General features: G+C 41.7%; 1 protein-coding gene across 1 annotated transcript in view; it reads right to left on the minus strand.

Annotated features, from left to right (window-relative positions):
• Nucleotides 1-18,944, minus strand: part of LOC126108620 (eukaryotic translation initiation factor 2 subunit 3) — a 106,759-nt gene that overhangs the window by 70,636 nt on the left and 17,179 nt on the right. Inside the window, exons 4-5 of the mRNA XM_049913931.1 lie at nt 18,472-18,602; nt 1,107-1,209 (exon numbers count right to left, since the gene is read on the minus strand). Coding sequence (XP_049769888.1) covers nt 1,107-1,209; nt 18,472-18,602 — 234 coding nt within the window. The remainder of the gene's footprint in view (nt 1-1,106; nt 1,210-18,471; nt 18,603-18,944) is intronic.

An 18,944-nucleotide genomic window follows, 5' to 3' on the forward strand; every position in this document is an offset into this window, starting at 1 on the left:
AGTTGTTATGCTCTATAATCAAAAGTAGTCTCCAAAAGCTAAGTGTCACTCCGTAAACGAGAGCAGGATTTCACAGGGCCGGCAACTGCGTCAACACTTTTCTGAATAATAAGCGTATTTAACGTTGCGAAGGACTGACTGTCTTCAGTACGTGAAACCACTAGGAACCGTGGTGAAAGGGTCTTTGAATCGTTAGCCTAATTCCGTTTATGTTTCATAAACGTCGATTGTGTAGGTGATTGGTTCACTGCGAGAAAATCCCTCAAGATTCCCAGCGGCTGTAATGGCACGCTCCTTCCAACTGGGGCCCACTTCATAAGGGGGCACACCTGCCTTAGACGATTGCTCAGACTTCAAGTCACACATCCTGAACGCTTGACAGGAGGAACAATCGGCGATTTTGGAAGGTAGCAGCTCAGGCAATCACCCCTCCCTGGGCCGGCGTGCGAACCCTACCTGACAACCCGGGGCTGGGAATTACGCATTACCCATTCACATGTTGCGCTTGAGACGCCTGGGCCGGCCTTCAGGAGTGCCACAGGGAGGAAGAAGAAAAAGAGGATTCTCAAACACCAAATCGGAGGAAGGATAGGAGAAGCGAAACAAAGAAAAATAAGGGAACGAATAACTGGTGGTGAGACGGTTCTAATGTCGGTGACGGACAATGCAGAACATTTCCAATAACACCCCAGACATGTTCCCCAAGGGAGGGGAAAAAATAGCAAGAGGACAGACATGCAGCTTTATTTGTGACAGTCTTTTTGTTGCGAGTACCTGCGTCTCAGCATCTCCGCTATATGGTGAGTAGGAACTTTCCCTTTCATAATACTGTTACAATGATTTTTATAAACATATAAATTGTTCATTCTCTAACTTCTGAAGAACAGAAAACTATGCTGTCAAAAAATAGCACTAAAAGTTGTAACTGTTTTGACTTAAATAATATAGACACACATTTGTACTACAGCAAAAACCTACTTCTCTATAGCCCTGGTCACTGCATGTATAAGAATCAGAAGTTCTTTTGTCGCATGCAATATTTTTAAGGAACCGTGTGTTAAATCACATTACACACAGTACAGGGAGAGGACACAATACCCACATACCTATAAGCAGGAGCGCTGCATCCATCACGGCGGCACCGTTCAACATGGTCGCCATAAGAATGTCGTGACCTGGGCAATCCACAAACGATACGTGCCGAACGACCTGCAACCACCAAGCATCGCACAACTCTGTAAACGACTAAGAAAAAATAATGCGTAATTTCACAGGAAAATTTGGTGAGAAAATCCTGAAACACACTCCAAGTTTACACCTATAAAAATACTTCTATTAAGGAACATCACTATTGGAAAAATGCAATGGCTTCAAGTGCAAGGTCAAACAAAACGCTACAGGTAGTTCACCGCTGTAGAGTATGTGATAAAGTGAGATGAAACAAACACAATTCACAATAGTGTGCCCAAACAGTTACATAGATGTAACAGAGTTAAAGTTAGAAATTGAAGACTGCATGTTCTGTCAATCACGCAAATGTTTCCTAATATAGATATTAAAAGTGTGAAAACTTTTTCACCTTTTTGTTAGTGACCCAACTAATATTTACAATCCCATAAAATTTTTATTTCTTTCTCCAGAAAGTAACCATGATGATCCCTGAAAAGAAGATGATGGCACCTTCAAGACCATCAGCTAAGAAAAAAAATTATATTTTAGTAAAGTGAACACACCATTCCATTACTTTTTTTTCTCAGAATAATTACAAAAGTCTGTTTAGTGGACACATTGTATCAACATTATTGAAACAGTGTATCACACAAGTAACAAAAATTTTAGGGAAAGATCATGCGAGGCTGAGATTTACTGGAAGAATCCTAAGGGAATGCCCTTCATTTGCAAAAGAAGCGACTTATAAAACACTCGATCGTCCGATTTGCTAGTACTGTTTGTCAGCCCCATAGCCAGCTGTTGTGGCTGAGCACCTGAAGGATAATTTGGAAAATATTTCGAGTAGATTTCCCCACCATGTTATAGTTCTGGGTGGAGATTTTAATTTGCCAGATATAGACTGGGAGACTCAAACGTTCATAATGGGTGGCAGGGACAAAGAATCCTGTGAAATTTTTTTAAGTGCTTTATCTGAAAACTACCTTGAGCAGTTAAACAGAGAACCGACTCGTGGGGATAACATATTAGACCTTCTGGTGACAAACAGACCCGAACTATTTGAAAAAGTTTACGCAGAACAGGGAATCAGCGATCATAAAGCGGTTACGGCATCGATGATTTCAGCCGTAAATAGGAATATTAAAAAGGGTAGGAAGATTTTTCTGTTTAGAAAAAGTGACAAAAAGCAGATTTCAGAGTACCTGTTGGCTCAACACAAAAGTTTTGTCTCAAGTACAGATAGTGTTGAGGATCAGTGGACAAAGTTCAAAACCGTCGTACATTATGAGTTAGATGAGTATGTGCCAAGCAAGATCGTAAGAGATGGAAAAGAGCCACCGTGGTACAACAACCGAGTTAGAAAACTGCTGCGGAAGCAAAGGGAACTTCACAGCAAACATAAACATAGCCAAAGCCTTGCAGACAAACAAAAATTACGCGAAGCGAAATGTAGTGTGAGGAGGGCTATGCGAGAGGCTTTCAATGAATTCGAAAGTAAAGTTCTATGTACTGACTTGGCAGAAAATCCTAAGAAATTTTGGTCTTGTGTCAAAGCGGTAGGTGGATCAAAACAAAATGTCCAGACACTCTGTGACCAAAATGGTACTGAAACAGAGGATGACAGACTAAAGGCCGAAATACTAAATGTCTTTTTCCAAAGTTGTTTCACAGAGGAAGATTGCACTGTAGTTCCTTCTCTAGATTGTCACACAGATGACAAAATGGTAGATATCGAAATAGACGACAGAGGGATAGAGAAACAATTAAAATCGCTCAAAAGAGGAAAGGCCTCTGGACCTGATGGGATACCAGTTCAATTTTACACCGAGTATGCGAAGGAACTTGCCCCCCTTCTTGCAGCGGTGTACCGTAGGTCTCTAGAAGAGCGTAGCGTTCCAAAGGATTGGAAAAGGGCACAGGTCATCCCCGTTTTCAAGAAGGGACGTCGAACAGATGTGCAGAACTATAGACCTATATCTCTAACGTCGATCAGTTGCAGAATTTTGGAACACGTATTGTGTTCGAGTATAATGACTTTTCTGGAGACTAGAAATCTACTCTGTAGGAATCAGCATGGGTTTCGAAAAAGACGGTCATGTGAAATCCAGCTCGCGCTATTCGTTCACGAGACTCAGAGGGCCATAGACACGGGTTCACAGGTAGATGCCGTGTTTCTTGACTTCCGCAAGGCGTTCGATACAGTTCCCCACAGTCGTTTAATGAACAAAGTAAGAGCATATGGACTATCAGACCAATTGTGTGATTGGATCGAGGAGTTCCTAGATAACAGGACGCAGCATGTTATTCTCAATGGAGAGAAGTCTTCCGAAGTAAGAGTGATTTCAGGTGTGCCGCAGGGGAGTGTCATAGGACCGTTGCTATTCACAATATACATAAATGACCTGGTGGATGACATCGGAAGTTCACTGAGGCTTTTTGCAGATGATGCTGTGGTGTACCGAGAGGTTGTAACAATGGAAAATTGTATTGAAATGCAGGAGGATCTGCAGCGAATTGACGCATGGTGCAGGGAATGGCAATTGAATCTCAATGTAAACAAGTGTAATGTGCTGCGAATATACAGAAAGATAGATCCTTTATCATTTAGCTACAAAATAGCAGGTCAGCAACTGGAAGCAGTTAATACCATAAATTATCTGGGAGTACGCATTAGGAGTGATTTAAAATGGAATGATCATATAATGTTGATCGTCGGTAAAGCAGATGCCAGACTGAGATTCATTGGAAGAATCCTAAGGAAATGCAATCCGAAAACAAAGGAAGTAGGTTACAGTACGCTTGTTCGCCCACTGCTTGAATACTGCTCAGCAGTGTGGGATCCGTACCAGATAGGGTTGATAGAAGAGATAGAGAAGATCCAACGGAGAGCAGTGCGCTTCGTTACAGGTTCATTTAGTAATCGCGAAAGCGTTACGGAGATGATAGATAAACTCCAGTGGAAGACTCTGCAGGAGAGACGCTCAGTAGATCGGTACGGGCTTTTATTGAAGTTTCGAGAACATACCTTCACCGAAGAGTCAAGCAGTATATTGCTCCCTCCTACGTATATCTCGCGAAGAGACCATGAGGATAAAATCAGAGAGATTAGAGCCCGCACAGAGGCATACCAACAATCCTTCTTTCCACGAACAATACGAGACTGGAATAGAAGGGAGAACCGATAGAGGTACTGAAGGTACCCTCCGCCACACACCGTCAGGTGGCTTGCGGAGTATAGACGTAGATGTAGATGTAGATATGATTTACAGAAGAAGGAGGGGGGATGGAGGGGGGGAGGGAGGGGGGGGGGGAGGGAAGAGAGAGAGAGAGAGAGAGAGAGAGAGAGAGAGAGAGAGAGAGAGAGAGAGAGAGAGAGTGTGCAAGCATGAGTGTTAGCTATGTTCACATTGTGGGATTTGTTGTGGAGATTTATGCCCGGCTTGTGTAGCCGACGAGGCGTGGCCCAAGCTGCAAGTTCCTGCAACATCCGATGCTAGAACTCTGAGAAATACTCCGTTCTGGCACATGGTCCTGTATCTGTTGGCTCGTCTAAAACACCGCACAAATCCCAGATACATCATCAACTGCACGTGCGCAGCTCACAGGCAGACCTGTGGTGTTGCATCTTGGGTACAAGCATACAAGTAGATTATAGCCGTATACATTCCATAGTAATCAGTATAACCTTGTTTTCCATTTGTTTGTCAAGATGGAGTGGACAAAAAATAATACAGTAAAATATACTGAAGAATTCTCAAAAGATGCTCGTTGTGGGATCTAACATCCCCAGATCATGAAAACCGCAATTCCAAAAATGATGAAACTCACCAGCTAATGTCTTTACTCGGCATGTCGGATAAAGAGAGAGAGACAGCAAACTTCATAACCTCAGGTCCCAATTCCTCCGAGAATACAATAAATCTTTATCTTCAAACACATCAGGATCCGGCAGAGAATAGTTTTACATATTCAGGCATACAATTCACTGCGCTTCCTCAAGGACATAAACAGCCTGAGAATGAGTTTATACACGTTTGAGGGAAGCATACTTATTTTACATGATTTTTATTACAGATATTTATCTGCATAACAATGAAGAATGTAAATGTGTTGTTTACAGTAGTGCTTGAAAAGGAAAGCCTTTTCAATGAACTTCATAGTTATCACTGAACTATCATCGACACGAAGCAAACAAATATTGCCACTCCACTTGCCGGTAGTGACAAAATATGCTGCAACTCATTTCTAACTTGCTTATTGTTCCCGGCAACATTTCTACTGAGTCTTCATAGCAATGTGAATGGGGGTGGGGGGGGGGGGTGCTCTCCACCTACCAGGTTCTACAGTCGCCCCTGCTAGGTTTTCAGAATCTAAACTGCCAGGTGGTGGATAAAGCAGACAAGCTTCTCAGTATCTTCTTGGGAAGTTATGAAGATAAACGCAGCACAAAGTCACAATAGTTGCTTCATGGGACTCAAGATTAATAGGTTTTCATAGAACATGGCAAACAGAGGGTAATATTCCAAAGGCATTTTCGACAACTCGTCGGGCTCTACCGAGCCGTAGTTAAATATTCGTCTTTTGTTATGATTACCTGGAAAGAGTTTCATGACATGTTCTGGTTGTACAAAAGCATCATCCGCAACAATTATATAAGAGGTGGACACTGCTCTTCCAGACAGAGATTCCCCTCCTAGTATGTGCAGCTCACCTCCTTGAAGGGCTTTGTTAAAGGATGCATAGTTAAATACACCTCCATCTGAAAAACACCCTCGTACACCCACACCTGCATAAAGAACCTGGTAATCGTCATCCACTAATGCCATTAACACCATGCGAGGAAAGTGTCTATATAGATAGTTGCAGCAAGTGCTTCCAGCATGAGCAGGATGAACAGTTTGCAAATTGTCGGTTTGGGTTGTTTGGGAGAAAGAGACCAAACTGCGAGGTCATCGGTCTCATCGGATTAGCGAAGGATGGGAAGGAAGTTGGCCGTGCCCTTTGAAAGGAACCATCCCGGCATTTACTTGGAGCGATTTAGGGAGATCACGGAAAACCTAAATCGGGATGGCCGGGTGCGGGATTGAACCGTCGTCCTGCAGAATGCGAGTCCAGTGTGCTAACCACTGTGCCACCTCGCTCGGTAGTTTGCGAATGTTTTCCATCTAAAGCCCTTATGCAGTGAGGAAAGTTCCACCTAATCTCAAATTCTCTTGAGCAATTTAGTTCAACTGTGCTTCAGCAATCGGTACCCTAAATAATAAACAAAAAATCTGAAGAAGGTGTTTTTCCTTTTTTTTAGGTTACATCAGAAGAGACGAGTGTCAAAGAGGAAACAGAACTGGAGGAGGAATGAAGTACCAGTACTTCGAGTACTCACTCAGAGCCACCTCAAAATCCACAGCGCAAGAAGGCCAAACTTATTCAACAAAACGTGACGGATGACGGATTGGAAACTTTGAAGACAAGTGAACACAACCTAATGAAAAATGAGGCCACGTTTACATCATTCGCAAAATATATGGAATGTTAACATTGAGAATTTTGAAGCATAAAATGCCTTACAATCCAATCCTGTAGAAGACGATACAGAACATTCTTGAGGCAAAACTCGAAACATCAGATGAATTTCGGAATGAATCAAGGGCAATAGCGGAAACTTTGTGACAGCTGGCATAAATGAGGGGCAGCCAGAAAACATTTATATTTAACTGAGGACAGCTAATGTTTTATTGTCCAAATCAATTTGTTTATAACTGCAGTTAATGGCATTTAGTTTTAAATAAAAAATCAAAAAGCATAACAAGTTCCTACCTCAATTCATCTTTTAAGTGCCTTTATTAGCCTGACATCGAGGAGCTGTACGAATCTCCAATTGCTAAAAAATGTAATGTAACCGCAAGCTGTTCAGCAGCGGTTACAGCTTCTCAAAACTTTGTATCCTTCTGTGTGTAGTATTGAGCTGTCATATTTAGTAATACTTCAAAGTCTATGTAGAGACACGAACGATTTTTTTAAAATCCTCTTTGTCTTCAACTTTTGGGTCACTCGTCACTGAACTGTGAGCTACGCGACTACATCATTTATGAAGAAAGTTATGCACCCCAACATCTACATTCCCTTCTCCGATTATTCTCTCTTTTTACAATTATATTCACAGTGCTAACACATAGAAATAGAAGTTCAGCAACTGACACCAAGTTCCGTGAAACGTGTCACCAGTGAGAACACTCTCGTCGGCTGCTTGTGATAGCCATGTGTCTGGACTAGGTTGCGAGATACTTTTCTCTGCGACCTGTGCAGGGCACAAATCTCCGCAACAAATCCCCCAGTGTAAACATAGCTTTAGAGATGCTAAACAGATTCAATTTGTAGACAATACGACACAGGTGGAAATTCCAAGAGTGCACGTTCGACGAAGTGTCAAGCAACATATTACTTCCTCCCATGTCTTGCAAAATGACCACGATGAGAAAATAAAGAGAAATCAGAGTTCATACAGATGTCTACTGACAATCATTCATCCCACCCACCATTCTTCAATGAAAATGGCAACTTTTGGATTAGCTAGTGATTCCAGAAGTAACCACATCCTCACACTCATGTCAGATGGCTTGTGGAGTCTAGATGTGTAACACAACTAATCCTCAAAGTGGTATCTGATGATATGTTTCATCATTAAACATCCAAATGCGTTATGAAAGCATGACGACCAAATATTTCTATACTGCACACATAATAAAAAACGTGCAGTGGTTATAGTATAACATCCAGATGAGTGATAAAAAGTCTTTAACCAATCACCAGGTCCTATTATGTTCACTCACTAACGTCAAACTGAGAAACAGAATCTTTCTTCTATGTCTGCTCCACTGACAGTACAGTACAAGTAGTCGAGCTGTCAGGAATTGGGAGTGAGCGTCCAGGGCTGATACTAAATGGTAAAATAAAGAGAATATATTTCAATGTAAGGGATGCATGGGGCACGGCTAGGAAGTTACAAGGTGTAGGCCAGTCTAGAAGGTTCAACAAACTGAATAAAGTAGGCAATGGGAGAGGAGGCAGTCCATGTTACGTTCTGCTGGTCGTCAGTCATGGAACGCAGAGGCACATGCTCTGCCCCACAGAAAGATGTCTGTTTTAGTCGAGGTCTGGATCAAATGAGTTCTGTTCTCCAAACCCTCCAATGACTACACACGTGAATGAGTTCTGCTCTGCAAACCCTCCAGTGTCCAAACACGTGACCTGCCTCCCGAGTTCACTATTGGCTAAAGCGATGTGGTGAATTCGCCAGCGAACTTTGGCAGAGGGCTGGCGTCTGGTGTCAGCAGATTTAACCACACAGAACTGCTGCCTCGGTTCCAAAAGGAAGGCAGCTCGGATCACGTACGCATAGCTTAAGATGCTAAGGGAGAAAACTTGTACAGGCTTAACTGGGGCCTTTGAAATAAAAATTTTTAAGCCAATTCCCGAAAATATTTCTTGACTGGCTGGCACCTCAAAGTATCAGCGTAACTGTGATCAAGAATTTTGCAAAACTCTCAACAATAAAACCCTGAATTAATGAACCCGCTTTTAAGGGAATCTCACTTTTAATGGAGATTTCCTTCAGTCCTGGACAAAATCCCATAAAAACAATGCTATTCTTCTATGTTTTTAAGGGGAGGTTGAACATCTAGTGTCAGCAATGTTAAACTCTGTCACTTCAGTTTCCTGTACTTTAGAAACCACTGTAGCAACGAACACGAAACTTTTACAGGGCATTATACATTATGTTTTTCATGTACTGAACTAATATTATTCCATTTCAGCCTGTGGTTTGGGAAATACAATTTTGTAACTACATGGTTAAAATTTTGCATGGCTTCTTGTACCTTCTCCAAAACAATTTTAATTATACTTTACATAATGTTTCTATTTTAGCTCAGTAGACTCAGTATATTTGTTGCAACTCCTTGAAAATATGCATACTCTATTCCACACAGTTCCTGAGAATTAGCAAATAATGCAAATGAAAATGTAAATTTTCAGGAATGGTTTCTTAAGTTTGAAATGGACACCTTACTAAATATAGGTTTTACTTTTTATTTTTACTCATTCAGAAGCACCTTGAACCATACTGTGCATCACCCTTTTGATCATTTTTCCATGGACCTCTTTCTTTTCTCCCTCCTGGACTCCTTAGTGGCCATTTCTGTTGGGTATACCTATTTATGATGCGAAGCTAGCCCCTTCATTGAAATAATTTGATTCAGTTTACTCTAAGAATAACTCCCATATGCTGTAGCACTTTCCCCTAGCAATGTTGCTATCATTAAACGCAATAACAGCTTCACAGATGCCCCCCATTTTAGTGTCACCCTGCCAATGAAAACATCTTTTGGTACGCGAGCAGATACGAGATCGATTAAAGACTCGTATGGGTTCTGTGTCTGTCCTTGTGGACACTTCCTCAACAAATCAGGATGCGCCAGGTGTCTGTAAGTGGGATTTATGCCTTCCGTGACTGCTGCTGGGATAGAATGTTTCTTGCTGTATGAAGTGTCTGAGTACTAGCTGTTGCATTATTTGCACCACGATTTTGGTCCCACAGGATAAGGCAGATGTATTGGTTTGTCATCTGTTACAGTTTGTGCCTGCCTTACTCTGAACAAATCATCAGTGTTATTCCTAATGGTTATCCTACAGTACTGCTGTAATTCATCAATAACTTTGTCTGCCAACCATCCAATTGACACTTTACTGTCAGAAAATTCCTGGTTTCTCAAACTTAGTGTCAACTCCCTCGGCCTGGTGCCCATACTCTTCTCTAGGTGATCAACACATTCCAGAATGAGATTTTCACTCTGCAGTGGAGTGTGCGCTGATACGAAACTGGCAGAAGTGAAGCAGTTAGGACAGGGCGTGAGTCATGCTCGGGTAGCTCAGACGGTAGAGCACTTGCCCGCGAAAGGCTACGTCCCCGAGTTCGAATCTCGGTCCAGCACACAGTTTTAATCTGCCAGGTTTTTTTTTTCTTTTCTTCAAATTTCCCTGACATTTCCCTGATTTCCAGAACTTGTGGCAACCGTGTCTATATAAAAAGTTGCCAACTATTTGATCTTGAAGTGATGCATGTACAATCTTTAACAGTTTCAACAGGTGCAGACGATATTAATATTTACACACACACACACACACACACACACACACACACACACACGTACACACACTTCCATTGCAAATTTATAAGTGCTTTATCTACCATTTTATTAAGGAAATTGCAAATTTGCTAATGGGATAAAAATGCAAAAAGGTAAAAAATTATTTTTTCCATTCTAGGTCCCCTTACCATAACCCGTTTTAACCAAGGAAGCTCTTAAGAAATAAACTCTAAACATTCTGCAAATTAAAATCCAGTTTTTTTACTCAAACCTTAATGTGTGCGATGTACTGTGTGACGCAGTAAATGACCATTGATTCAATTGGTCAACACATACCTAAATCGTAGTCAATAACGCTACTTCACTTACAGTGGTATCGGCACGTGCACAGAACGAATCTGAAATCTATTTCTGCTCTGCCTAATATGCGACTTAGCCCATGTGATCTGATGTCAGCATCACACAGTCTATGAAGTGTGAAAGTGCAGTCATTCATTTACTGACGTCCTGAAATCACAAATTTTAATTTTGTGGAGTTACACCCTGCAAATGTAGAACACTTACAGTTCAGTAAATGCTTACGATCACTGTGTCGATGACTATCTTAACTTAAAACTATCCGACACAGCACAGAAATACTATTTACAGGGTGTATATGGGGACAAGGAAAAAAAAAATTCCCGGATTTCTCCCGGATATCCCGTTTAAAAAATATGCTTTTTCCCCGGGCGAAAATACACTTTTTCTATGCTAAGTGACAGTAGGTTTTCCGTAGATTTTCCCTCGGAACTGTAAAACTTATCAATCCTTCGAATGGTTAACGTTTTATACAATCACATAGAACTTCCCGGATGAAAAAGAAAAGACGAGGCAAAGAAGTTTTGGAGAGACTTTTTTAAAAAAAAAGAGAGAGAGAGAGAGAGAGAGAGAGAGAGAGAGAGAGAGAGAGAGAGAAGTTTTGGAAAGACCTTTGATTTGCAGCAACATATACGTTGCATATTTTAGTATTACGAAAGTATAAATTTGAATTGCACCAAACACAGCGCGTTAGTTTGCAGAGCGTTGAAACCGAGGTTGCGATGTCCTTTTGTAAGCGAGCATATCTCAAGCCACGAGATCTCGTCAGCCGATAGCAGCCGCTATTCAGAGCATAGGACACGTGTTATAGTCAGCCAATAGCAAGATCACTGGTTACATAGCGCGAACACACAAGAGGAAAAGTTAACGGTTTACATTAATGTACACAGTACCGTATATCTACAAGAAAAGCTAAGCTTTCACGTATTATGTTAGTCTCTAAGATTAACACGCTACAACAGAAGCTAAGCTTTCACATGTAATATTGATCTTTTTTTGCGTGTGTTATACTTTAAGACACGTCACACGAATGTGCTAGAAAAATTTAAAATTATGACATAAATGTCTCGGCTCCAAATTCTTGTAAGTGGCTGGTACTCAAACTATTCAGTTTCGAACGCTCTGTGATTTAGATAACCATCCCACTTTCTCACACCTAATATAATTCATCTTGCATAAAAAGAAGTTTACTTTGAAAGTAACGCTTTTCTAACTACCGTTCGCAATACTATCCGGAGACTGTTAGAAATAGGTTCGATTTACCAGTTGCCAGAGAGCGCCAGAAAACAGGCATTATTGTGCGTGTGCAGCTGCAGTGGTGTAGGAAGCCCGTATGTTTGTGTGCATAAAGCACTAAGAGAGCTTACATTACACCATAAAAGAAACAGTGCATCAGAGGATACTCCAAAGAGCATCGGAATTTCGTAAACCATACTAAAATGCATAATTCGGCTTGAAGTGCAAATTGGCTTTTTCCAGATTCGCAATGAAGTAGGTCCCTTCTGATATTAAGCTTTTCAGGGTGGTTTTTGGGATGTAAATTTTCTTGAAGTACCAGTACTCTACAATCTTTTTTGGTTCTTTATTATGGCAGAATGCCATATATGGCAGAAGATGATTAAAAAAAAAGTGCACTTGAAATTGCACTTGAAATTCAGCAAACAGTTGGAACTAGCCAATACTGTAGAATGAAACACTTCGTTTCAAATAAAATGATTGCCTCGGCGGAAAGCTTAATAAAGCCAAATTTCTTTAGCAAACTTGCAAAACTTCACTGTTCTGCAAGGCGATTAATGCTTGACTGCCACTAACTTAGAAATAAAATAAAACCAGAAAACTGAAATTAATAATATATTTTTGCCCTCCGTAATTATGTGAATGTATTTTAATTCATTTGATAGCTCCCGGCCACAGAAATCTGATGTGTTTTCATTTGACGTGGGAGCTGTACACGAAAAGCAGCAGCGAAATCACTTAATGTAAACACGGGTCACGTGGAGACTAACCCCCTCCCCACTACAACTCAAACAACTCTGTGCAAGCGTGAATCTGGCAGCTAGGGCGCGCGAGAAAAATTTTTCTCGTTTCCATCTGGCTGCTTGCTGTTACTACCGGTACAGCTAACAGCCAAACTTCAAGTAGTGGGAGAAGGTACTGCTCAATACGAGAGTCAAATGCGCATGCGCAACAGACTGCTGGCAATTGGTCAAACGAACCTAATGTGAACAGTTGTGACGTCATGCTCATAGCAAGCAGTTTATTGTTACGAAGAATTACAGTCTGCGCCCTACGGCCCTTGACACATTTTTGCTATTTGCAGATGCTTGTGCGTGCACGGTTTTTGTTGTAAATTGCACATTTCCTTTGACACTAAAGTTTTATTTTTTTCCCTCTTGTTTATATTTTATTGCTGCAGTATCATTCTCCAGTAGCAGGATACAATAACATTCTTTGGTAGAGAATCAAGTCTGCAGTCAAAATTACAAAAATTTAACTGAAAGCTAAAACAATGAAACATTCCCGGAATTCCGAAAAATTCCCGGGTTTTTCCCAGTTTTCTCCCGGATGAAAAAATTCCCGGGTTTTTCCCGGATTTCACGGTTGTCCCGGGTCGTATAAACCCTGTATTTAGCGCTGTGTGCGTGTACGGCACACTGACAAGTAAGGAAGCATTCTTAAAGGCTGAAGCTAATGATTTTTGTGGATCCAAAAGAACGAACATTTGTACATCTATATTCAATGATGCGGAAAATATTCTTTTGAAGTAGTTTCAAGGAGTGAGAAGTGGCAGCACTCCTATACGTGGAAACGTGCTGCAAAACTGTGGTAAAAAATTGAGATAATTAACTATAAAACTTGAGTTTTTTTCTAAACATGAAGTTTAAAATGTAACAGTTCATTCATTTTTTCATAAATTAAATGGCTTCTAGAGTTTCATACACCTGTAACTATGGTTTGTATGCTGTGCAAAAGTCATTGAAGAATCTCTCTTACTTATGAAGAAAAGTGTACCTATAGCAACAAATGCAGTCAGTAGTAAGTGAAAGAATTATGAAATTTCACATGTAAAAAAAATGTGTTTTGTTACATTTTTGAGCTTCTACTGATATGAGTATGAATCCTGAATCGTTCGTGGTCATACTGTCAAAGTTTTATGAATTTATTTGTAAAAGTATAGACAGTGGAAATTAAAATGTCCTGTGGTGCCTCTCCTGCTCCAAGTCGGCCTGTTTGATGTCATACTCCCCTTAAGGGATCGAAGGCATGACAAATGCACAGGGAGAGATCAATACCATAGGGCGGGTGCTCATAGCTTCTGCATTATGACATTTGCTACACGGGGCACGCGTTATAATGGAGCAGCACCCCTTGTCGCACCATTCCTCGATGGTGGTTTTTGAAAGACGTGCTGCTGCGTATATGTTCTTCATTCTCAGATGCATGTCTACATGTGTTTGTCCTACGGTAACCGAGAAAAGAATAACGGCACACCGGTCCTGTTTGGACACATTTGGTAATCGTGTCACCACAGTTCACATTTCCACATTCACCGCACAGACGTCAGAAAGACACAAATGCAGCACTAATCCCTCGCCGACATGACAGATCGTCCTTTATAGACTGGAAGCTATACGAGAAACAGATAGCAGCCTGTCATCTGGGTGAACTGAAAGTCTTCGTGGAAGCCTGTTCTCTCAGTGGTACCACTAGGTTCAGTCTAAGGCTTACTACTGTTCTCCTCACACGTAAATAGTGTTTACTAAGGTCTGTCTTCTGTAAATATCATTTATGTGCCAATGACCTTCGGCTTTACCCACGAATATATCAATTCTGTCATCATCTAGATGGATGAAAATCTCTGTTTGGTGTTCAGAGAAGGGGAAGGGGCGGGGGGGGAGGGGGGGGGGGGGGGGGCGGGAAGGGGCGGGGGGAGGTTGCGGATCAAGGACTTAAACTAAATATGAAGTCTGCAGCAATCTTAATATCACTTTATAATTAACATAATTCTGATCTTGGTGAAAAATTACCTACTATTCTTCTTGACAGTATAGAACAACTTTATCATGATGAAGTGAAGAACTCAACGAGCACTTGAACTTGGTAGGAAATACTTTCACAACACGCAAGAGGATTGCTATTTTTCTGTACGCTGTCCAGAAATTTTGTAGACACTCCCACATGAAGCGGAATCTCCCGATCCGACAAACCCTCATTTTTGCGAAGCACGAGTAATGAAAATTGTAGACAGTTGTAATCGTCCTCAACCGGTTACGTGACTTTCAGTACACTTACGAGGCCGACATTTTAAGGCAGTATTTGGCCTCGACAGCACTGCTGCCAACACTGCTGCAATGCGGATGCAACCCACACAGTATGGCCAGGCAATACTGGTGATAGTTGCGCATGTTTTGCTGAGGAGTGTGGATCATTTCGTATTATATGGCAATGCGTACATTTGTCCTCTACTATAAATGCTTTCCTCTCGCTCTCAGCTCTGTTGATGTTGCTGCAGTCAAATGTCCAAAACAAAACAACACTTTTTCACTTCCCTTCTAAAGTTTGCATGTGTACATATAGCTCCACGTTTTGTCAGTTTGTGGTTGTGAGCATTTTGTGTACAGTAATGCAGAAGTGGGCAAACAAGAGAACCACACATATCATAAATGTTATTCATGTATGAACAGAGGTTTGGAACATAAAAAGAATGTATACAAAGAGTGCAACTTGACAAGGACACTTGCCAAATTATTCCCAACGAGCTCAGAATCACGCTCAAAGTACAAAAAAATTAGAAGGTCTTCAAACTTTTGCCAACTGTGAGGCAAAAAATTTGCAGAGGAATAGAGGAAGTGTAACTGGCTCCTCACGTGCTCAGTTTGCTTTTAATACCACGACTTTCGAGGTAAAAGAGGTGCCGGGTCGAAGTTTTGCGATTTTTATTTGTAAGTGCTGTAGTCAATACAGTCGCAGATATTTCAGGTGGGACATTACGGATTTTCTGCCTCTTACTGGGATGTAACACACTGCTTTTGGCTGGGCAAAGGCCTGTTTCATACGTGTCGCATAGAGGTCCAGATCTGTGCACACTGCAGTCTGTTCATCCTGTGTCAGTTTGTCATTAATCAGGGCACTCCTGTGTGTTACTGTGTGTAGTACAGGAAACTGAGCGCTATTCTTGGGTGGAGAGGGCAGACATGCACTGTGCTCACCGGCGGTGAATGGAAATGCTCACACTGCCCACCATTTGCACATTCGACAGTTTCCAAATCGTCAAGTGCCAGATCCGTGCGGATTTACTGCCATTCCCAGATCCCTACGAGAGACAGGTTCACCTGAGGTACGTTTCCCAGTGGCACGTTCTGGCAGAGGCACATGCGCATTTAAGACCTACTTTGAAACGCGGTGTATTAACTTCGTGTTACAGGTGTGACGGCACGACAGACGTGGTCGTCGACGCACAGTGCGTCCACCACGGCTCGAAGAGGAGGCATTAGCACTGCTACAGGACACATCCTCAACAAGCTCACAGTGTACCGCACGAGAAAGGGGTGTAAGCCATTACACAATTTAGTGTGTGTGGTATGAAAATGATTTCCACTCCTACCACCTTCGGAAGATTTCACTCCTTAACCCAGATAATTTTTTATGTCCAACTGAATTCTGTCAGTGGGTTTTGCGAAGGTGTGCCATTCAACCGGAGTTTCCGAACCGTGTAACTTTTACAGTACGTTTAACAGCCACAATCAACACGTGTCAGCAAGGGAAAATTGCCCACTGCCTTTGTTCGTGGTCACCAATGTTGCTTTGTTGTCACCATTTGGGCCGGTCTGGCAGGCTATAATCTGGTCGGTTCATACATGTTTCCCTGGTGACTAACCACAAAGAGATACTTTTTATGAGAAACTTTGTCCGAATTGTTGGAATATGTTCCATCAAAGTGCGACAGCAAATTTGATACCGACACGATAGTGCACTTTGCGCATGCAGTGAGAATGAATTTGCATTAAACCTTTGGTGAGAACTGAATAGGACACAGTGGACTGGTGGCACTGACTTTACATCATTCCCCCATCTTGACACCCACAGTATTTCCCCCCCCCCCCCCCCCCCCTTCTGAGGCCATCTGAAATCTGACACTGATGAGGAGCTGATGGCGCATTACGACAGCCTCTGATTAATTAACGCTTTTCTAGAAGTGTTTGAAAGAGTGCATCAGTCACTTCAGAGTCATTGCATGGAGTGCATTCAGGCACAATGGCCTAATTACGAGCACTTTTTGTAACTGTTGTCAAATAACGGTTATAAAACTTCACGCCAACTTCTCTTGTACCCCGATGCCACAAATACATTAAAAATGTTGCCGTGCCGTGCAGACCTCTTACCGTGATAGCTCCGATGGCACATTTTGCGCCTACCCTCTTGGTGGAGTGAGATGCTGTTCCAATGATGCCTAGCATCATATGCTAAGGGATACAGACATGGGTGTCTATGTGTTATCATCCGTTCTACCAACCCTCTCATTTTCTACATTCATTTCAGATACACGCTATACCTGTAAAATGTGGTGTGCACTTGCGAACAATAATAAAATATAGAAAAAAATTGTTACCATAATGAAATCTTTCATTCCTTTTACCAAAGCACTGCATGCTTCTGATACCAAGAGGTTTATTGATGAACAGTGTATTAGAAGAGAGAGACACTGAATTTCTGTACAGATCGCCAGTAGCTAGAAACCGGAAGGCGCTCGCCAATCTGGTTGGAATTGGTATACGCTCTCTCATATTTGTATCAGTTCTTTGACAACTACCTGTATGAGATATCCAAAATAATGTTTCAAAATTATGATAAAATTCTGGAAGAGGTACATGTCCAGCATGAGCCCCTGACAGTTCTGAAGCATTCCACTTAAAAAAGAATGTTATCTACAAAGCTCAACTGTGTGGCCCTTTGTGAACACTTCCGACCCTTAAATGTATTGCCACCAACATTGCCAGCAACTTTGGCTGGTAATGTTGTTGTAGATGTGACTGCAACTGATGTGTGTGGAATGTTGCCAGACAATACTATTGGGATATACTGCCTACAATATTCAATTTTAATGGCCCATGTAAAAGTAATTTTATATCTACAATATCCATCTACATGACCATTTCAAGTCTTTTGTATGCCCAGTTGGTTCGGTTGCATCCAGACAACTAATGTGATTGCCACTGACGTCTAGCGCATCAGCTCAACTCCTCAGTGCATGTGCTCCCCAGTAGACTGCATCAGAAATCAAATACTGTCACATCACAATAACAACACATGGTCTAACTTATCTGATACCCTAAAATGTGCCTGTCCCTGAAACAGACTAACAAACCTGTCCTCTGTTACTGCTGTCTGCTTCTGGAGCCACAGAGCACAGTTGAAAGATAAATGGGGATTAGAAATCAAATGCAATGCAATTACCCTACTGAACCACAGAGACTACAGGCCCTTGTACCAAAATACTTGGAAAATATCCTTGAACAACCTTCAAAATTTCGTTAGTGGCGTTCAGGTTCATCCTGTATATAATTGTAACATTTATCTGTTTTTGGTGCATTAAAAACAAAATTTGTTTGTGTGTGTGTGTGTGTGTGTGTGTGTGTGTGTGTGTGTGTGTGTGTGTGAGAGAGAGAGAGAGAGAGAGAGAGAGAGAGACTGATTAAAATCAAAATATAATGCAATATCAGCTTTTAGAAAAGAAGCTACAATGATTCCTGCCACAAACCAGTCGTCATAAGCCTGGAATAGAATGTTTGAAAGCTCCCACCTGGAAACGTCCGGAACATGCCGCACGGAGACAGGGAAAGCTGTCGTCCTTGCCCGATCCACCAGATATATAACATGCTGGCCGTGGACACCTCTCATTGTCACATTTGTATATCTTCGCATTAGCGTAGCCTGGAATAAAACATTAAAATGTTCTAAATTAGTGGAGATTTCCAGCTCAGAGAGAGAACAAATTTGAGAAACTTAACAAGTCTGCAAGCAATACCATAGCAAATGACATACATACATCAGAACAGCTGTTTTACTATCAGAACATTACACCAGCATGTTCGAGTAGTGCAAAGATGACTATCCCATTATCGAGGTAGGGAGAAACTGGAATAGGCATTGTACAGAGTTCAACATCTACAGACATACTCCGCAAGCCACGTACGGTGCACGGTGGACGGTACCCTCCCATTCGCAGACAGAACGAGGGAAAAAACTACTGTCTATATGCCTCCGCACGAGCCC

Source organism: Schistocerca cancellata, chromosome 11, assembly GCF_023864275.1.
Source record: "Schistocerca cancellata isolate TAMUIC-IGC-003103 chromosome 11, iqSchCanc2.1, whole genome shotgun sequence".
NCBI lineage: Eukaryota > Metazoa > Arthropoda > Insecta > Orthoptera > Acrididae > Schistocerca > Schistocerca cancellata.